The sequence below is a fragment of the Asterias rubens genome, chromosome 10, assembly GCF_902459465.1.
Source record: "Asterias rubens chromosome 10, eAstRub1.3, whole genome shotgun sequence".
Classification (NCBI taxonomy): domain Eukaryota; kingdom Metazoa; phylum Echinodermata; class Asteroidea; order Forcipulatida; family Asteriidae; genus Asterias; species Asterias rubens.
The window spans coordinates 7,094,502-7,113,301 of record NC_047071.1 but is presented as its reverse complement, the minus strand read 5'-3'; the positions used below and the strand labels follow the sequence as shown (position 1 = coordinate 7,113,301).

Genomic DNA, 18,800 nt, shown 5'->3' with positions numbered 1-18,800 from the left:
ATGGCCGCTCTTCCTTTTCCCTGCCCGGGGAATAAACTTTTAATTTTCGAGCCACCCCGAAAAGCCGAATTAGCGTGATTACTTCTTGCGGATACCCCACCCGAGTGTGCCGGTGCAAATTTGAACTCCGTCACTGTTATATTTTGGCGGTAATCGACGATTTTTGGTCAAATTATGACGTCACTTTTGCACCAAAAAGTTGTAATTCCCAAGGTTTTGCGAATTTTGCATGACTCCACACAGGAAAGTTGTTCAGGGTGCTCAACTTGGTCGATTTGTACCGTCAAAACGCGATTTCCAGAGTTGACTATTAGAAAAACAAGATGGCCGCTCTTCCCTTTTCCCTGCCGGGGAATAAACTTTTTAATTTTCGAGCCATCCCGAAAAGCCGAATTAGCGTGATTACTTCTTGCGGATACCCCACCCGAGTGTGCCGGTGCAAATTTGAACTCCGTCACTGTTATATTTTGGCGGTAATCGACGATTTTTGGTCAAATTATGACGTCACTTTTGCACCAAAAAGTTGTAATTCCCAAGGTTTTGCGAATTTTGCATGACTCCACACAGGAAAGTTGTTCAGGGTGCTCAACTTGGTCGATTTGTACCGTCAAAACGCGATTTCCAGAGTTGACTATTAGAAAAACAAGATGGCCGCTCTAGCCTTTTCCCTGCCCGGGGAATAAACTTTTTAATTTTCAAGCCGCCCCTAAAAGCCGAATTAGCGTGATTACTTCTTGCGGATACCCCACCCGAGTGTGCCGGTGCAAATTTGAACTCCGTCACTGTTATATTTTGGCGGTAATCGACGATTTTTGGTCAAATTATGACGTCACTTTTGCACAACAAAGTTGTAATTCCCAAGGTTTTGCGAATTTTGCATGACTCCACACAGGAAAGTTGTTCAGGATGCTCAACTTGGTCGATTTGCACCGACAAAACGCGATTTCCAGAGTTGACTATAAAAAAAACAAGATGGCCGCTCTTATCTTTTCCCTCGGGGAATAAACATTTTAATTTTCGAGCCAACCCGAAAAGCCGAATTAGCGTGATTACTTCTTGCGGATACCCCACCCGAGTGTGCCGGAGCAAATTTGAACTCCGTCACTGTTATATTTTGGCGGTAATCGACGATTTTTGGTCAAATTATGACGTCACTTTTGCACCAAAAAGTTGTAATTCCCAAGGTTTTGCGAATTTTGCATGACTACAAACAGGAAAGTTGATCAGGGTGCTCAACTTGGTCGATTTGTACCGTTAAAACGCGATTTCCAGAGTTGAATATTAGAAAAACGAGATGGCCGCTCTTCTCTTTTCCCTGCCCGGGGAATAAACTTTTTTATTTTCGAGCCGCCCCAAAAAGCCGAATTAGCGTGATTACTTCTTGCGGATACCCTACCCGAGTGTGCCGGTGCAAATTTGAACTCCGTCACTGTTATATTTTGGCGGTAATCGACGATTTTTGGTCAAATTATGACGTCACTTTTGCCCTAAAAAGTTGTAATTCCCAAGGTTTTGCAAATTTTGCATAACTCCAAACAGGAAAGTTGTTCAGGGTGCTCAACTTGGTCGATTTGTACCGACAAAACGCGATTTCCAGAGTTGACTATGAGAAAAACAAGATGGCCGCTCTTCCCTTTTCCCTCGGGGAATAAACATTTTAATTTTCGAGCCACCCCGAAAAGCCGAAATAGAGTGATTACTTCTTGCGGATACCCCACCCGAGTGTGCCGGTGCAAATTTGAACTCCGTCACCGTATATTTGGCGGTAATCGACGATTTTTGGTCAAATTATGACGTCACTTTTGCACCAAAAAGTTGTAATTCCCAAGGTTTTGCGAATTTTGCATGACTCCACACAGGAAAGTTGTTCAGGGTGCTCAACTTGGTCGATTTGTACCGTCAAAACGCGATTTCCAGAGTTGACTATTAGAAAAACAAGATGGCCGCTCTTCCCTTTTCCCTCGGGGAATAAATATTTTAATTTTCGAGCCACCCCGAAAAGCCGAAATAGCGTGATTACTTCTTGCGGATACCCCACCCGAGTGTGCCGGTGCAAATTTGAACTCCGTCACCGTATATTTATGCCGGTAATCGACGGTTTTTGGTCAAATTATGACGTCACTTTTGCACCAAAAGTTGTAATTCCCAAGGTCTTGAGAATGTTGCATGACTCCACACAGGAAAGTTGTTCAGGGTGCTCAACTTGGTCGATTTGTACCGACAAAACGCGATTTCTAGAGTTGACTATTAGGAAAAACAGAATGGCCGCTCTTCCCTTTTCCCTGCCCGGGGAATAAACTTTTTAATTTTCTAGCCGCCCCAGAAAGCCGAAATAGAGTGATTACTTCTTGCGGATACCCCACCCGAGTGTGCCGGTGCAAATTTGAACTCCGTCACTGTTATGTTTTGGCGGTAATCGACGATTTTGGGTCAAATTATGACGTCACTTTTGCACCAAAAAGTTGTAATTCCCAAGGTTTTGAGAATTTTGCATGACTCCAAACATGAAAGTTGTTCAGGATGCCCAACTTGGTCGATTTGCACCGTCAAAACGCGATTTCCAGAGTTGACTATTAGAAAAACAAGATGGCCGCTGTTCCCTTTTCCCTCGGAGAATAAATATTTTAATTTTCGAGCCACCCCGAAAAGCTGAAATAGCGTGTTTACTTCTTGCGGATACCCCACCCGAGTGTGCCGGTGCAAATTTGAACTCCGTCACTGTTATATTTTGGCGGTATTCGACCATTTTTGGTCAAACTATGACTTCACTTTTGCACCAAAAAGTTGTAATTCCTAAGGTTTTGCGAATTTTGCATGACTCCACACAGGAAAGTTGTTCAGGGTGCTCAACTTGGTCGATTTGTACCGTCAAAACGCGATTTCCATAGTTGACTATTAGAAAAACAAGATGTCCGCTCTTTCCTTTTCCTACCCGGGGAATAAACTTTTTAATTTTCGAGCCACCCCGAAAAGCTGAATTAGCGTGATTACTTCTTCCGGGTACCCCACCCGAGTGTGCCGGTGCAAATTTGAACTCCGTCACTGTTATATTTTGGCGGTAATCGACGATTTTTGGTCAAATTATGACGTCACTTTTGCACCAAAAAGTTGTAATTCCCAAGGTTTTGCGAATTTTGCATGACTCCACACAGGAAAGTTGTTCAGGGATGCTCAACTTGGTCGATTTGCACCGTCAAAACGCGATTTCCAGAGTTGACTATTAGAAAAACAAGATGGCCGCTCTTCCCTTTTCCCTGCCGGGGAATAAACTTTTAATTTTCGAGCCACCCCGAAAAGCCGAATTAGCGTGATTACTTCTTGCGGATACCCCACCCGAGTGTGCCGGTGCAAATTTGAACTCCGTCACTGTTATACTTTGGCGGTAATCGACGATTTTTGGTCAAATTATGACGTCACTTTTGCACCAAAAAGTTGTAATTCCCAAGGTTTTGCGAATTTTGCATGACTCCACACAGGAAAGTTGTTCGGGTGCTCAACTTGGTCGATTTGCACCGTCAAAACGCGATTTCCAGAGTTGACTATTAGAAAAACAAGATGGCCGCTCTTCCTTTTCCCTGCCCGGGGAATAAACTTTTTAATTTTCGAGCCGCCCCGAAAAGCCGAATTAGCGTGATTACTTCTTGCGGATACCCCACCCGAGTGTGCCGGTGCAAATTTGAACTCCGTCACTGTTATATTTTGGCGGTAATCGACGATTTTTGGTCAAATTATGACGTCACTTTTGCACCAAAAAGTTGTAATTCCCAAGGTTTTGCGAATTTTGCATGACTCCACACAGGAAAGTTGTTCAGGATGCTCAACTTGGTCGATTTGCACCGTCAAAACGCGATTTCCAGAGTTGACTATTAAAAAAACAAGATGGCCGCTTATCACTTTTCCCTGCCCGGGGAATAAACTTTTTAGTTTTCACGCCACTCCGAAAAGCCGAATTAGCGTGATTACTTCTTGCGGATACCCCACCCGAGTGTGCCGGTGCAAATTTGAACTCCGCCACTGTTATATTTTGGCGGTAATCGACGATTTTTGGTCAAATTATGACGTCACTTTTGCACTAAAAAGTTGTAATTCCCAAGGTTTTGCAAATTTTGCATAACTCCAAACAGGAAAGTTGTTCAGGGTGCTCAACTTGGTCGATTTGTACCGACAAAACGCGATTTCCAGAGTTGACTATGAGAAAAACAAGATGGCCGCTTTTCCCTTTTCCCTCGGGGAATAAACATTTTAATTTTCGAGCCACCCCGAAAAGCCGAAATAGAGTGATTACTTCTTGCGGATACCCCACCCGATTGTGTCGGTGCAAATTTGAACTCCGTCACCGTATATTTATGCCGGTAATCGACGATTTTTGGTCAAATTATGACGTCACTTTTGCACCAAAAAGTTGTAATTCCCAAGGTCTTGAGAATGTTGCATGACTCCACACAGGAAAGTTGTTCAGGGTGCTCAGCTTGGTCGATTTGTACCGTCAAAACGCGATTTCCAGAGTTGACTTTTAGGAAAAACAGGATGGCCGCTCTTCCCTTTTTCCCTGCCCGGGGAATAAACTTTTTAAATTTCAAGCCGCCCCAAAAAGCCGAATTAGCGTGATTACTTCTTGCGGATACCCCACCGAGTGTGCCGGTGCAAGTTTGAACTCCGTCACTGTTTTTTGGCGGTAATCGACGATTCTTGGTCAAATTGTGACGTCACTTTTGCACAACAAAGTTGTAATTCCCAAGGTTTTGCGAATTTTGCATGACTCCACACAGGAAAGTTGTTCAGGATGCTCAACTTGGTCAATTTGCACCGACAAAACGCGATTTCCAGAGTTGACTATTAGAAAAACAAGATGGCCGCTCTTGCCTTTTCCCTGCCCGGGGAATAAACTTTTTAATTTTCAAGCCGCCCCAAAAAGCCGAATTAGCGTGATTACTTCTTGCGGATACCCCACCCGAGTGTGCCGGTGCAAATTTGAACTCCATCACTGTTATATTTTGGCGGAAATCGACGATTTTTGGTCAAATTATGACTTCACTTTTGCACCAAAAAGTTGTAATTCCCAAGGTTTTGCGAATTTTGCATGACTCCACACAGGAAAGTTGTTCAGGGTGCTCAACTTGGTCGATTTCTACCGTCAAAATGCAATTTCCAGAGTTGACTATTAGAAAAACAAGATGGCCGCTGTTCCCTTTTCACTCGGAGAATAAATATTTTAATTTTCGAGCCATCCCGAAAAGCCGAAATAGCGTGTTTACTTCTTGCGGATACCCCACCCGAGTGTGCCGGTGCAAATTTGAACTCAGTCATTGTTATATTTTGGCGGTAATCGACGATTTTTGGTCAAATTATGACGTCACATTTGCACCAAAAAGTTGTAATTCCCAAGGTTTTGCGATTTTGCATGACTACACACAGGAAAGTTGTTCAGGGTGCTCAACTTGGTCGAGTTGTACCGTCAAAACGCGATTTCCAGAGTTGACTATTAGAAAAACAAGATGGCCGCTCTTGCCTTTTCCCTGCCCGGGGAATAAACATTTTAATTTTCAAGCCGCCCCTAAAAGCCGAATTAGCGTGATTACTTCTTGCGGATACCCCACCAGAGTGTGACGGTGCGTTACTGTTATATTTTGGCGGTAATCGACGATTTTTGGTCAAATTATGACGTCACTTTTGCACAACAAAGTTGTAATTCCCAAGGTTTTGCGAATTTTGCATGACTCCACACAGGAAAGTTGTTCAGGATGCTCAACTTGGTCAGTTTGCACCGACAAAACGCGATTTCCAGAGTTGACTATAAAAAAAACAAGATGGCCGCTCTTATCTTTTCCCTCGGGGAATAAACATTTTAATTTTCGAGCCAACCCGAAAAGCCGAATTAGCGTGATTCCTTCTTGCGGATACCCCACCCGAGTGTGCCGGAGCAAATTTGAACTCCGTCACTGTTATATTTTGGCGGTAATCGACGATTTTTGGTCAAATTATGACGTCACTTTTGCACCAAAAAGTTGTAATTCCCAAAGTTTTGCGAATTTTGCATGACTACAAACAGGAAAGTTGATCAGGGTGCTCAATTTGGTCGATTTGTACCGTTAAAACGCGATCTCCAGAGTTGAATATTAGAAAAACGAGATGGCCGCTCTTCTCTTTTCCCTGCCCGGGGAATAAACTTTTTTATTTTCGAGCCGCCCCAAAAAGCCGAATTAGCGTGATTACTTCTTGCGGATACCCTACCCGAGTGTGCCGGTGCAAATTTGAACTCCGTCACTGTAATATTTTGGCGGTAATCGACGATTTTTGGTCAAATTATGACTTCACTTTTGCACTAAAAAGTTGTAATTCCCAAGGTTTTGCAAATTTTGCATAACTCCACACAGGAAAGTTGTTCAGGGTGCTCAACTTGGTCGATTTGTACCGTCAAAACGCGATTTCCATAGTTGACTATTAGAAAAACAAGATGTCCGCTCTTTCCTTTTTCCTACCCGGGGAATAAACTTTTTAATTTTCGAGCCACCCCGAAAAGCTGAATTAGCGTGATTACTTCTTCCGGGTACCCCACCCGAGTGTGCCGGTGCAAATTTTGAACTCCGTCACTGTTATATTTTGGCGGTAATCGACGATTTTTGGTCCAATTATGACGTCACTTTTGCACCAAAAAGTTGTTGTTTCCAAGGTTTTGAGAATTTTGCATGACTCCAAACATGAAAGTTGTTCAGGATGCCCAACTTGGTCGATTTGCACCGTCAAAACGCGATTTCCAGAGTTGACTATTAAAAAAACAAGATGGCCGCTCTTCCCTTTTCCCTGGCCGCTCTTCCCTTTTCCCTGCCCGGGGAATAAACTTTTTAGTTTTCACGCCACTCCGAAAACCCGAATTAGCGTGATTACTTCTTGCGGATACCCCACCTGAGTGTGCCGGTGCAAATTTGAACTCCGTCACTGTTATATTTTGGCGGTAATCGACGATTTTTGGTCAAATTATGACGTCACTTTTGCACTAAAAAGTTGTAATTCCCAAGGTTTTGCAAATTTTGCATAACTCCAAACAGGAAAGTTGTTCAGGGTGCTCAACTTGGTCGATTTGTACCGACAAAACGCGATTTCCAGAGTTGACTATGAGAAAAACAAGATGGCTGCTCTTCCCTTTTCCCTCGGGGAATAAACATTTTAATTTTCGAGCCACCCCGAAAAGCGAAAATATTATGAGGAGTCGAAATCGGGGAGCCATCAGTTCGCGCGAGAGCAGTGAGTTCGCGCGAGAGCAGTGTTGTCGGGGGAGCACTATCTCAGCGCGTGGGGCCGATTTAACGACTTGTCCACAAGTCTAGCGGCCAGTCTATCCAGGACCGCTGGGATGGGCTAATCGCTTGAACAGATTCTTGTTCGGGAAGTACGTCATGCGTACAGTGCATAGAAATCTGGTGCAGTGTGAGTGTGATGCAGATGGACTGCGCATTATTAAACCAATGACAGTGCATGATACGTTTGTCAATCCCAGCGCCTTTGGTTAAAGCAAAGCGCTGGGGACGCGAAATGATACTTTTGCGCAAAATTCGGCGTACCACACACACGGGTTAATCTAGTCTGTTAAAAATTGTACACAGTGTGTGTAGCGGGCGCCCTTCATAATAATGAACAGTCTAATCCTGTCGAGTGTAAAATACAGAGGAGAGATTTGAGGGGAAGAGGGACGACGTATGGGTTCATAAAACCATAAGTCCAGAAAGATGTAAGGTCAGAGACACGGGTAAAGCTGGTAGGTGACATGTTGTTATAATTAGTTTTACCGGTGACAAAATTTGGTGCAATCTAGTCTGTGCCCCATCTCCTAAAGTCCTAGAACTATCGTAGCGTCATACGTTATCGACCCTCATATGTTTTCGGTTCCACTTTGATTCCCGTTTACCACGAGATTGTGCAAGCTGCACCGGTGAAAGAAGCTATACTCACGGTCTGTATTTTCATCAGGCTTAATTATGCTGAGAATAAAGTTTCCTGTCGTTGGTTATGCTCAAACATTTATAAAATGATTGATTTTTGGTACTAGACTAGTGCATTATGATTATTATGCCAACATTCAAATGAGTCAAAGAAACATAATCCAACCTCGAAAGTTCAAAACAAAATTCTCCTGGTGTCATGTGTTTTCAGTAGGATAACAGGAAAATTGTTCACAATCAAAAATTAAATGTTTTTTTTCAAATCATCTATCCAATTTTTTAACAATAACACTTCCACTTCATTTGAAAAAAAAAAAATTAGTTTTTGATTGTGAACAGTTTTCCTGTTAACCTACTCTCTGAAAACACATGACACCAGGATATATGAGGTTTGTTCGGCTATCGTCTTCGCGGAGACGATAGCCGAACGAACCTCATATACTTTGTCATAGTTCTACTATTAGTATCGTAGGAGGTCCTGTTTTCGAGGTGTCCCTAAAATCGTGGCAAATCTTTTACCTCTCTGTGCGCGATGTTAACAGTCCCTAGATTAAAAATTGTGTGGTTTTATTTGCCAAGCAAAGAGTCTCCTCTCCCTTGACCAAAACTTAGAAACACGTAAGGCTCCACTGGTCATTTGCACTTGTAAATGCAAAAAGTTTGGTACTTAAGGCATTTCTACAAGGTACAAATATATGTCATAATGTTGAGGCCATATAAAAATATTTGCCCACCGAAAAAGTTTCATCAAACGCTAATTCAATTCACAATTCATGATGATCAAAATTATGTGACTGAATGTTTTGCTGAGCATTCTTGAAACAAAATACCGAGGCTTAAAGAAGCCGTGTGCCTTATATCATTTTCTAATATTTTTGGAGATTTTTATTTTGTAACCCTCGTATCAATATATATATTAATATTTAAATTTAAACATCAGCTTGTTGATTTAATTATCACTGTTTATTTATACGCTTTAAATATTATAAATATTAAGAAAAAAAAGAGAAAAAATCAGATTTGGAAGCCAGTAATTATTCACACTTCCATGGTAATTTTAAAAATTTATTATAAAAAAATATTTTGAATAAAATAAAGGCAACTGCTGGCTATACAGTCATACACAGAGTCTCAAAGAACACTTGTAGTCACTGCAGATGTTTCTTCCATGTATGGCTTCACCATATAAACTTCTGCTTTTTGTGTATAAATCACTCACCAACAATGCCCCTGGATATATTGATGATCTACTCAAACCATACAATCCTCCTCGCAAACTTCGGTCTTACAATTCTAGTCTCCTTATTGAGCCCATATCCAATCATTCATGGGGAGACCGATCTTTCTCACATGCTGCCCCACGCCTATGGAACAAATTGCCAGCACTAGTAAAATCATCTGTTTCTTTAACACAATTTAAGAAAAACCTTAAGACACATCTTTTCAACCAAGTATTTGAGAAAATAGTTTGATTTCTACCCTTCGATGTTTTCTTTGATATTGCATTTGTATTGTATTTCTCTTCAACATGTTCTGGATTTCTTCTTAGCTTAGGCTTACGTTTCAATTTTGGTTATTGTACATGTAAATATTATTCTTTGTATTTAGCGCCATGAGCACTTTGATGGATTTGTGCGCTTTATAAGTTCTCATTATTATTATTATTATTATTAATTATCTTCATTTGTTTATATTAAGTATGCAAACATTAATTAAAACTTGATTGTTGATGGACATTGATATTTTCACACCACACACCGATCTTCAATGAATTCAACTGTTCCCATTTGTTTTGAGTTTTTCCTGTTTTCAAGGCAAACGAGAAATAATGGTTTCCCGGTGAAGCCATACGTAAAAGAAATATCTGCAGTGACTGCAAGTGTTCTGTGAGACTCTCTGTATGACTCTATAGCCAGCAGTTGTCTTCATTTTATTCACAATTTTTTGTATATGTTATGACATATTAAAAATTTACCATGGTAAAGTGCAAAAAATAAAAAAATAAAAATAAGTGTGAATAATTATTGGCTTTTAAATCTGATTTTTATTTAATTTTAATTTAAAAAAAATTCCCCTTCATATTTATAATAAAGCGTAAAAATAAAAAGTGATACTTGAATCACCAAGCTGATGTTTAAATTTTAATATGTATAATAATAATGATACGAGGGTTAAAAAAGCAATCTCAAAAAATATTTGAAAATAATATAAGGCACATGGCTTCTTTAAGCCTCTGTATTATTTTCCCAGAATGCTCAGCAGAATGTTCAGTCACATGATTTGATCATCGTGAATTGTCATGTGTTTGTGCACGGAAAGTGTGGTTTTACATTGCCCTCATTGTAATGATTTTGCTGCCAATATTTTTAATAATTGCCTCCATTAAGTATTGTGTGTGGCTTGGTTATTATAAGAATTTTAAACGTTTTAAATGTGCATTGCACAACACAACAAAATGTATACTTTTCTCATGAACAACATTTTATAAAATTTTTGTTTCTCCAGGTTATGCTGAGGATTTAAAGTAATAATTGTGGTTGTGCTGCTCATTGCACTTTTCTTCACATTAGCGCTTAACAGTTTGTTACATCCAATGGATTCTGAGTAAGTTATTTGGTGCTGTATTAACTTTTAAGAGCTCCTTACTCTATGCTTACAGTGATATCAGCTTCATGTATGCTTTGTATAGCATTTAAGCATAAATATAAAATAAGTTGTAATATCAGACAATGTTCTGGATCCCCAGTTCTTTTTTTAACTGCAGGGCATTCTCGACCGTTATTTTGTTAGTTTCTCCTGTAAAGCACTTAATACGAGACCCGCAGAATGCTTTTTATTGGTTTTGATGTACTGCTGCGCAATCTGGATTAATCTAAAGGGTTTTATCATTGAGGCCTATGCATACATTTTTGTTATTTTATTTTGAAGTGAAAAAATCATTACCGGTATTTGTTATTTTGCGTTGGCGCATTGGCTGCAATTTTGCTGTAAAGTTGATACAGTGTGGTAATCACACTTTCTCATATTTTGATATTTTTAAGTTCAAATGAAACGTCACTTGTCATTACTCAAACAATAAATTTAAAAATGGTAAAAAGAAACAAACTGGTGACCAGGCCTTTGCCCAAACCATGGCGATAAGTGTGTACTGCCAACAGAGAACTAAAAGTCACTTATTACACAGTGTTATTCTTTGTTTGCCTTGTATCGAAGAGTACTGGTATTCATGCTCAGAATTGTCCGTTATTCTGTGGATTATTGTAGCTAAGCAAAGTCACCCAATGTTAGGATTGGGTTTAAAGCGGTTGGGTAAAATGAGGAGAGTGGGGATAAAGGGAAAGATGGGGTAAATACATGTAAGCGGCAGGTCACTGTTGTGAATAAAGAAGGAGTTGATTGGTACAGAAAGTTGGTCCTTATGCTACCTTCATGGTCATACTGTGGATTGTTGCTTGGCTGATTTGGGCAGTATGACTTTTGATTTACACACACAGTGTACAGGTGTATAGTGCAAATTAATTAAAACTTAGAGACATTGGCCACTATTGGCAATTGTCAAAGACCAGTCTTCTCACTTGGTGTATCTCAACATATGCATAAAATAACATACCTGTAAAAATATGAGCTCAATCAGTCATCGAAGTTGCGAGATAATAATGAAAGAAAAAACACCTGTGTCACACAAAGTTGTGCGCTTTCAAATGCTTGATTTTGAGACCTCATATTATAAACTTGAGGTCTCTAAATCAAATTCGTTGAAAATTACTTCTTTCTCGAAAACTGCGTTACTTTAGAGGGAGCCGTTTCTCACAATGTTTTATACTATCAAACAGCTCCCCATTACTCGTTACCAAGTAAGGTTTTATGCTAATAATTATTTTGAGTAATTACCAATAGTGTCCACTGCCTTTAATTCTCTAAGCGCTTTACAAAAGTACTGCTTCTAACGGTCTACACCAATTATAAAGAATACAACCAATACTTGCAAACCAACACAACATGCTGTGTGCAGTGGAACACACTTCCTTTGCAAGGACCTCTCTGAAGTAAAAATCTTAAGTGCAATTTTTCATGGTTGTTTTTAATTTTAATCCATAATCTGAATATAGTCACTTTTGTGAAATGCTCATCAATAACTGTTAAAAAACAGGTAGTTGAATTTGGTTCTGTAATTAACTTTTGTATGGCTGGAAGAAAAACTAGAAGGTCAATAATAACACAATTTAGGATACCCTGGATAGACATACAGATTATTTTACTGTAATGTAATGTAAGGTTTGTTGTTGTTTCCTCTTGATTTTGTTTTTTTCTTCCCACGTTTATGTGGTGTGTGTTAAATGCTGATCTGGTGTTTCTAACCACTATTGAAGTCAAGGGATCAGTGCATAATTATTAGCATCTTGGTTCAGTCCCAACTACATGTTGTTTCAGTAAATGCTGATTGTGTTTTTAAATACTGTTTACCTTTGTAAAGTTAGTTGCAACTTCATTCAATCTTATAGAATAAAGCGAAAGTCTAAATGGGACACACCAACTGGAGTGGTTGAATTTGATGAACATGGGTCAAGTCTAGAAGCAGCTTCTGCAGCAGCTGCCAAGATAAATGCCATGTTGATAGCTAAAGGTAAACTAAAGCTACCAACTCTTACTGTACCTGCAGCACAGCAACCTCCTAAACAAAAAATTAATGTAAGTACAATTTTAAATAATTGTGAGGCTTGTGATTTGTTACAATTGTGTTATAGATCTTCTTTTGCTCTATACATGTACATACATAAAGGCAATTCCACCAAAAAACCTCCTCGACCAAAAAAATTGAAGTCAAATTCTGGAATTAATTTTAAAGTAGCAAGAAAGAGTGATAGTTAGTGGTTTCAAATCTATGTTTGTTTCCTTTTTCCCCTTGGTTTTCCATGTTTTTCATTGTTACTAAAAAAAGTTTTTCTTTCTCCAAATTCATGATTTTTGTTAAACGTTTGGTACAGTTGTGTATTATGCCCTCCTGGTTACATTTTAAAAGATATTTTACGTTTCATGGCTAAAAAAATATAACTGTGGGTACCTGTTCACAATTTTGAAGAAATTTAATTGTAACCATTGTAAAGCCAGTAAGAGATATTTTTATGAGACTTAATATGCAAGGCTAGTTTTAAAGGGGCTAATCCTATAACGGAAGAAAATTAATAAAAAAAGCTTGCAGCCTGTGACTTTGGGCATAACTTGACATACATACACCTACATCTAAATGGAATCAATTATCATTGTCTGCGGAGCTACCAGGCTATCTTTAGTTTAGAAGAATGTTGTAGTAGAAATCAATGGCCATTATTGTAATCGCATATATGGAAAATCTTTATGATCTTTATTAATGCCTCTATCTTTTGTTAATGTACGTGTCTATCTGAAAGCCCCTGTTTTTATTTTTAAATAACACCTTTAGTCCTGTTTAATATTTTATTTCTACAGCTAACTAAAACTAAGGAAGAATCAATTATAGCAGAGGTGGAGATAAATGATGTTCCATTGCAGTGTAGAAACATGTTGACTCGGGGATCAACACAAGAGGAGGTTGGTATTGCAAATGCAGCTTAAAACCAGCTTCAATAATTTCACTTATTGATACTGAACCTGAAGACAATTGTAAAGGAAAACCTCAGTTGCAAAGGACTTTCATTATTAGTTTATTAAATAAGTTGGCAGGGTTCTCCACAGGGTTAAATTTTGTCCGGGCGCTAAACCAATCTTGCACTTTCGTCAAATTGCACAAACCATTCCTGCATTGTTGTCAAATTGCGCAAATAATTCATGCATGATCTCCAAATTGCGCAAATTATTCCATATCTATCAGCATATTGCGCACACTACTCCTGTACTATGTGCATATTGCGCAAACTATTCATGCTCAAATAGATTTAAGCCGATTGCACCACCTCCATGATTGCACAAAACTTGAACCATACTTGCACGATCTGCAATTGCACAAACTATTCCCGCAAGATCGACTGATTGTGCAACTGTTTTTGCCCAAATCATTTCAGCACGAACAAAACCACTTTGAGCACGATCGCCCAAAACAATTTGAGTTTTCAGATTTGCGTCCGTGTATTTTTTTTTCTCTGATCAATCTGCTAATACCACGGAAACTTGATTTCAAGTCTGAGAGTGCGGTGATTTCTCTGCATCAGCCACGCAGAATTCCCCGTAGGTTTGCTACCACGCTCTAACTTGCCTCAATGACGGAGGTTTATCCACGAGAGGGCACTGTTTCAGCCGATAATGTATCAGGACGACTAAACCGCACGATCACAGACTTGGAACCAAGTCTAAATACCACATTGTTGTCAAAATGTAGTCGGGATGCCTTGCGACTCAGAGAAAAATGCACCCGAAATGCCGCTACGAAATAGCCGACTTCTGGGTACCAGTCGCTGCACACTGTATTAATGTATATACAAAAAGGTAGTTGATACAGCGCATGGAAATGGTGGTTTGTGTTCATCGTGAAGTTTTTGTTTTTTTTTGACATTTTTTGCCTGAGCGCACAACGATCTTGTCCGGGCGGGCGCGGCATATTTTGTCCGGGCGCATGACGATTTTGTCTGGGCGCGGCATTTTTTGTCCAGGCGCATTTGGTATTTTGAGAATTTTTGTTCGGGCGCTGGGATAATCACTTGAAATATCAGTGATCATTCATTGCTTAGAAAGATGAAATACCTCAAAGAAGTTCACTGGGATCTAAAGATCTAACTCCAGATCCAGTTACTGCGTGGGACCTTTTATAAGAAATGCTTTTAAAACTTCTTCCGAATGGCTGAATGGGTCACAAAGGAATACATACGTACATTTAATTTCACCAAAAATTTTACAACCACTATTTCAACCATTGTGTATTGAGGTTGTTGTCTTTTTATTTTAGATCAGCAAGATGAGTGGTGCTGCTGTGTCTACAAGAGGAAGATTCATGTCATACGCTGACAGAGCTAAAAACAACATGGGGTAAGTCAATGTTAAGTACCAATTACAGGAAATAGCCACCTACACATGCATTTTGTATACAGTATGCAGACAGACTTGTGCTGAGGACAAACAAACCATGACATGAATTTAACTCTCAACCCTGCAACAGAAACCCTAATGTATAAATGCCCCTTAAATGCATATGGTTGATCTCTACACTGCATTGCATATTTAATAAATATGTAATATACTACATCATCAAGACAGTAGAAGTGAAAATAGAATCAAGGAACATCATGCTGTCAATCGGCTCATAAGGAATTTCTGTGAGTTCCTTCTCCTTTTCCAGGTTACCGGGTCTTCTTTAGTGTAAACACCTTTGGGCAATGAAAGGATCTTCACCTTCAATCACATTTAAAAAAACATCCATGTCGAGCGACTGCTTCTTTTCAATAGAAGTGGTTGTTGCCTCCTTTGGGCGCAGTGTAAACAAATGTGGGTCCATTGGAAAGGTTTTAATGTTTGATCGGTGAATAGTCTTCAAAAGCTTATCCTGATCTGGGCTGATAGAACTGAAGAGTGGAGTTTGGGGCTGTGCTCACCGGTTGGCTATCCCCGGCTTGATGGTCAGCTATGAAAGATCTGATATCATTTTATTCACAGAAATAGTGGCCAATTTTAATAGCAAATGCTTGTGGTGAGAGTGAGATGGAAGGCAAAGTTTAATGGTGTCCAGTCAGTTCGTCTTGACAAAGACAAATTTTGCGTCTGTGTTGCTGGATGGTATCAAATTCACCCTAAGACAGACATGCTTTTCTGATGAGGGTGTTGACAACCAAGAGCAGATTGCTGGGTTCTTATCTCTCCACAACCCAACTTAAAAACAAAATATTTATAACCAGCCTTTGGGTATGTTCAGACAGCGTACTAACTTAGACCCAAAGCGGTTTAATTTTTTCGAGCAGCTGGGGGTGGTCGTAAAAATAAAAACCCCTTGCGTTCAGACAGCACAGAGTTAAACCCGATACGGTTTATCTTCGGTTTTAAGAGGTCAAAGTAGACGCGACCCCGTTACTCTAACATCCGGTTTTATTCATCAGATTCACGCACCGAGCATGCCGATATACGGAGTGCCTCATGCCCTGGACGATCATCAGAACATATTATTGGATACAAATGGCTCAATCGAACGCAGAAAACAGTTTTACCGCTGGGAGGATATGGGCACTTAAAACAAACATGAACGCGACTCAAATAAACCGCCGAGAAAACTCACCAAAATATTGTCCATATTCCATGAAACAGAACACGTTTCATTTTTGTGTTTTATACCACTGTTTCCAATTTAATAAATACTTTTAGTTTGTACTTCAATCGATTGGAAGTTGCGATCTCTCAAAAGCTGGTGCTGTGATTTTTATTCCGATTCGTTCATAAACACAACTACACACGTGCAAGTTACGTAAATACATGTACTTTGCAGTATTTTCCCAACTTCCCAACAATAGTGATATTGCTGGCGTAGGGAATTTCCGTACACACAGCCTCGCACCCACTGCAGTTCATTCTCCTAGATTGAAAGTACAGCATGCTAGTAACGGTGATTGCAATAGAAAGGCACATCCACGGGATCGTTGATGGATAACTATGGGATATCAGAGAGTGATCACTATGGGATGGCAGCGCTGTGCATGTGAGAAGCATTACAAAATATGCCTCTTCGCTGCGCTCAACAAAAGGACACTCAACAAAAAACGCTTGGAAAATATAATTTTGTTTCAGAATTTAATTAATCATGTGCGTGGGCCTGTGTTAAACTGCATACACCGATCGAGAGGGTTTCGCCAACTCGGTAAGCTGCAAGAACGTAATATAATTATAAATACTTGGTGTATTTCGGCATCAGAGGCAACAGACACAGTATACAAGCACTCCGGGTCCCGGGCGTGTGCATTGAACCACACAATGGGTCGTCCGTTGTGAGTTAAAACCGGATGTCATTCTGTCCACACGCAGTGTTAATAGATAAACCCGAACTGGTTTAGACTTAGACCGCCTCGCTGGACGATTTAAGTTTTGTGGTTTAGACCCGATCCGGTCTAACTTTATTTGCGTTCACACGGACAAAAGTTGAACCCGAACCGGTCTAAGTGGACTTAGACCAACTTTAGTACGGCGTGTGAACGACCTCTTTTATTAGCAGTCTTTTAACACTTTAAATACAATGACTTTTCAATGACCCATGTTTGTAAACTGTCTGTGTGCGTGTGCGTGCGCATTCAAACCGGGGACCAAAAACAAAAATGTACATGTATAAACAATTAAGCTTGGGTGTGTGTAATGATTGATCTTTAATGTGCTGGGAACATTGGTGTTGCAAGAGTTCCAAAGTGGTCAGCCATGTTGACTAGCTGTGAAAGCTCATTACATGTATGTAGGATGCACAATGGTCACACAGTGCTGCTAAGATAAGATAGTCCCTACTATCCTGAGATCATGATCACCTGAAACAAGGAGTACGGTTAATTAATAAGGGAATAAAAGGGTAGCGACGAGTTTTTCAACGGCCATTCATAAATACCTCAGACAGTTTCGCTATTCCTATTGGTGGAGAGCGCGTCACGTGGGTGTGTATATACCTTTGTTTATGACCAGTAAATAAATGGGTAAAAAAATGAAACATGGGCGTGACATGCGAGCTTGCACCTGTTCTTATAAGACGGTTTCTTCATTCCTATTGGTCGAGAGCAACGGCTGAAACAGTTGTGCCACATCACGCGCGACGCGCACAGCATTCCCTAAAGGCCGAGTTATAGTCGGTCGCGCGATGGTCAGGCGTCGGAAATATTGACGCGCGATCATAAAAAGACACGGTTTTTAGGCCTCAGTCTTAGGATTGCCCGCAAGATTTCCGTCGCGCGACCGACTATAAACCGGCCTTTATAAGGAGTTGTTTACCCCGAGGGCGGCAGAGGACTTTACAATTTCATAGTTGGAGGGGTGTTGTGTTGAAAGAAATCATTGAATTATTATAATTTTTGCATTTATTTACTTTTTGACCAAAAAGTGTTGATGTTTTTTACCGAAAAGGTATTTATGAATGGGAATCAAAGTGTGTTGAATCGGTTTTCAACTAGTGGTTTAAACCCGCCGAGGCCTGGTTCTTGATAATTTACCTCGACTTCGTCTCGGTAAAATTATCAAGAACCAGGCCTCGTTGGGATTATACCACTAGTTGAAAACCTCTTCACTACACATTGATTCCCTTATTTAAAGCCGGCAGGGTCGTCAGCCGTGTGATAAAGGCCCGAACTTTAACAATTGAAAATTTGAGGTTTGAAATATTTTTTCAAAAACTTTGTGAAGAATCTGTTTGATGCGCGTGGGTTGTGTGTACTCGCGCGCGCTTATATTACGCGCGCGCGCTTCTATAGCTATGAATTGCGTTCCTCGTGATAATCTTGCGCGCCCGACACAAGGAAGCCAGCTGGTTATAAACACTGGTCATTATCAAAGGTTTATACACCCCATGTGACAGCACTCACCACCAATAGGAATAGCGAAACTGTCTGAGGTATTTATGAATGCTAAATATACAAGAGGCAGATGAGAATGGGGTTCATTGTGCTGCTGGTGTAAACTGCAGTAGATGTGTGTGTAAACAATACGGAGGAAAGCTGATTTTGTTTGTATCTAATTGTAGGACCTGACATCTGATAAATCTTATAAGTGATATAAAATTATTTAAATTGTTTATATTCATATATTATCTAAAATAGAATGATCCTTATAAAAATGTGTACACGTGCTTTCATCAACACTAAGATTGCAAGTTTTGAATTTCATTTGATTTCTTCAGATTTTTATTATTAAATTGTTCCCAACTAATTGTTCTGCTTAATAGGG

General features: G+C 39.9%; 1 protein-coding gene across 2 annotated transcripts in view; it reads left to right on the top strand.

Annotated features, from left to right (window-relative positions):
* Window positions 1-7,565: 7,565 nt before the first annotated feature.
* Window positions 7,566-18,800, top strand: part of LOC117295482 (histone-lysine N-methyltransferase 2D-like) — a 48,648-nt gene continuing 37,413 nt past the window's right edge. For both annotated transcript variants that reach the window (XM_033778160.1, XM_033778159.1), the window contains exons 1-5: window positions 7,566-7,753; window positions 10,443-10,541; window positions 12,440-12,626; window positions 13,404-13,505; window positions 14,854-14,933. In XM_033778160.1, the coding sequence (XP_033634051.1) occupies window positions 10,531-10,541; window positions 12,440-12,626; window positions 13,404-13,505; window positions 14,854-14,933 (380 nt within the window). In that variant the 5' untranslated portion in view covers window positions 7,566-7,753; window positions 10,443-10,530. The remainder of the gene's footprint in view (window positions 7,754-10,442; window positions 10,542-12,439; window positions 12,627-13,403; window positions 13,506-14,853; window positions 14,934-18,800) is intronic.